At 30.7% G+C, this 3,337-nt stretch overlaps 1 protein-coding gene across 1 annotated transcript; it reads left to right on the top strand.

Moving 5' to 3' along the window:
• The first annotated feature begins 1,150 nt into the window (after positions 1-1,150).
• Positions 1,151-1,537, top strand: LOC131151237 (bZIP transcription factor 44-like). Its single transcript, XM_058102490.1, has one exon. The coding sequence runs from the start codon at positions 1,151-1,153 to the stop codon at positions 1,535-1,537; it is 387 nt and encodes a 128-aa protein (XP_057958473.1).
• Positions 1,538-3,337: the final 1,800 nt, after the last annotated feature.

A 3,337-nucleotide genomic window follows, 5' to 3' on the forward strand; every position in this document is an offset into this window, starting at 1 on the left:
AATAAGTTTTCTCCTTATTTCCTTTTATTTTCCTTTTTTCACCTAAAATTTTTTATCCAAACAAACCTTTAAGATTTTTCACGATTAACAAAATTGTTAAAATAATTTTATTATCATTCTTAAAAGTTCAAGAAATAATTGTAACATAACAAATAAAGGGTATAAATATTTTATTTCTAATATTTATCTACTCATTACTATAGTAATACTTATTTACCTTAAACACATGTCTATTCACAAAAAAGGAAAGGAGGTTTTTGCTTATGTAGTAAATTAGTCAGATTTATTTTTTGATAAAATAATATTATATAAAAAATAAAAAATAAAATTTATTCAGAAAATTATTTTATTTAGAAATAATACTGTTTATTAAAAATAATAATATTAATATTTCCTCTTATAGTTCCCTCATGTACCACAGCCTATTCATAGGAAAGAAAAAGAGAATTTATCTTATGTACTAAATTAGTCAGTTTACTTTTATATAAAATGTATATATATATATATATAGTAAAGGGTAATAAAAAATGTTTGTTTACACAAACATAAATTTAAATTTAATATAATTTAAAATTGAATATATTTAAATTCACACAATTTAATCTTTTGCTTTCTACCAGTGATTCTCATTATGGAGAGAAAAAAAAAATCAATTCATCTCTGAGTTTCCTTCCGGCAGATTAAAACAACTCCTACAAATTGGGAGAAATCTGAATAATTAAGCGAATTAATTATTCACTTTCCTACCGTGAATTAATCCGAACTTTATCTTCATTCTAGGATTTAATGATTTCTGATACACATCCTCTGAAATTCCAACTCGGCGAATCGCTCAGGATTATGAACTTTCCATTCTTTAATTTATTTTACCCACATCCTCTGCTTTCAACTTCTATAAATCAACCACCCCTGCGCCGCCGCTCCGTAAAGTAATTCAACCACCGTTCTTCGCGGTTCCATTACTCTGTTCTTCAATCCTTCTTCCCCAATTCGAATTGTTAATCTATTTTGGCTTTTGGGTTGTTGAATTATACCTCTTTTCTTCTGTTCATCATCTTAATTTTCCAGTCATTCAATTCTCAGTTGTGTTTTTCCAAATTAGATTCTGAAAATTGTTTTGCACTCATCACAAATCAATCAATCGAGATCGATGAATCAAGTTAGCGCCTCTGAGATGAATCCTGACAATGCGTCCGCGGACGAGAAGCAGAGGAAGAGAGTGGTATCGAACAGGGAGTCGGCGAGGCGGTCGAGGATGCGAAAGCAGATGCACCTCAACAATTTGACGAACCAGAAGACCGTGCTGGAGATTTCCAAAGCCAAGCTGGTTTCCAACATTAACAACGCCGCCGCGGGGATCGCGGCGGTGGAGGCGGAGAACAGAGCATTGCGGATGGAAAAGATGAGACTGGGGCATCATCTCCAATTCTCCGGCACTCCTCCAGCGGTTTACACGTGGCGGCAGCCGCAGCAGCAGCTTCCTGAGCAACCGTTGGGCTTTGCTGAGATTGGAGAGATGAACCCGTGGAATGTTTGAGTTGTGAATCGATTAATAAGGTCTTGTTCTTCCTAGCTAGTTGATCGGTCTGTCTTGATAGTCTGATTTTAGTTTTAAGTTTATGGGTTTAGGTATACACTATGGCAATCCCCTGTTTATGCAAGTTTTAATTGTTTCTAGGGTTTATGAACATATGGGTTTAAGCTATACATAGCTTATTCAGTTATCAGTTGTTCGTTTGCGACTTTGTTCCAGGTTAATATGATAATTTAATAAATTCTTTTTACTACCTTTGAATGTTGCCACTGCTCTGTTTTCTGAGTTTAAATCGTTGTTTAATGATAAGATAGTGATGGTTGCACTAAAATTAATTGATACTTAGCATGCATGCATGTCAATATGTTAGGGAATCCAAAAGACGCAATAGCTTAATTATAATCTTATCCTTTGTTAAAATCAATTTCTAAGTAAAAAATTAATTATCACGAGAATCAGCCAAGGAAGGCACTAAGATTTACATGGAAAATCTTTTAGAATTCAGAAAATATTTTCGTGTTGGTTATAAAAAAAAGTGAGAAATAAAAAAAAAATTATATCAAATCTATAAACAAAATTTTGATTTTACACATCATTAATGTTTAATTTTTTTCTAATTATTAATTATATTAAAACAAACATTTATTTGAATTTCCTCCTTAGTCTGAACGGACCTATAAAAGATTTTGATAGGAAAAAGTAAAGGAAAGGAGAATGAGAAGAAAATTTATTTTTTTAGTTTATTTTTCCATTTATGTCAAATACTACTAAAAAATGTTTATTCTAATATGATAAAAACTAAGGAAAATTAAACGTGAATGACGTATAAAACCATTTTTTTTTATTGATTTGATATAATTATTATATTCCTTTTCAATTTTATTGATAACCAAATATGAGAAATTGAATTCCTTTATATTTTCCGTTTCTTTCCTTCATATTTTTTTAAACAGAGCCTTAATATATAAAAAAAAATTGTTAGATTGTAGATTACATTGGTCTTCTTTAATTGCAAGTAGATCAAGAATAGCAAAAGCCTAATAGACATAATAATATGATGAGTCATTACGTACCAAGAAAGTGGAATGAAAATAATGGAAAAAATAACGAGGGTTCACTCGAAAATAGAGGCTTATGTCCTAGTCTCGAGACCTGATCCACAATGTTCCAAATGACAATCCAACTGTATCGATCTTCTTTAACCAACTTTACATCCTTTTGATATTTCTTCTTTGAGCTCTCATATTGATCTTCTTTAACCATCATGCTCTTATGTTCTTCAGACTTTGATCCATACTATCAGTCATTGATTCATGCTACATGAGTACCTTAAATATGGATTCCTGAGAAAACACAACACTCAACTAAAGCATGTTAAATTCTACTTATTTGTTAGCATCAAAATGGAGTATTAAACCTTGTAAGGTCAACAATCTCCCCCCTTTTATGATGACAAATAAGAAATAAAAATTTTAAGTGAGCCTTAGAAAGACTCTCCCTTTCAATAAGTTTCATCTTAATAAAAAAAATTTCATTAGGATCAATAATAATTTCATCAATATCATTCATGCTCTTTTCAAGTTCAAACAAAATTTTGGCTAAACACTTCTCCCCCTTTGACATCAATCAAAAAATATAATTTGAGTATATAATGATCAAGTGCAAATATCAATATGAGTATATGTGATACTAGTGTTAACGTATTAACATCAATTGATTAAGAATTATGCTCAAGTGATAACTCATAATGCTCCCCCTGTCAATCAGCATACTCAAATTAGAACTTGCAAAGTTTTTAAAATT

This window comes from Malania oleifera, chromosome 3, assembly GCF_029873635.1.
Source record: "Malania oleifera isolate guangnan ecotype guangnan chromosome 3, ASM2987363v1, whole genome shotgun sequence".
In the NCBI taxonomy this organism is placed as follows: Eukaryota; Viridiplantae; Streptophyta; class Magnoliopsida; order Santalales; family Ximeniaceae; genus Malania; species Malania oleifera.

Bases quoted from the DNA above. Each gene is read 5' to 3' on its own strand.
- LOC131151237 (XM_058102490.1), top strand. From the start codon at position 1,151: ATGAATCAAGTTAGCGCCTCTGAGATGAATCCTGACAATGCGTCCGCG.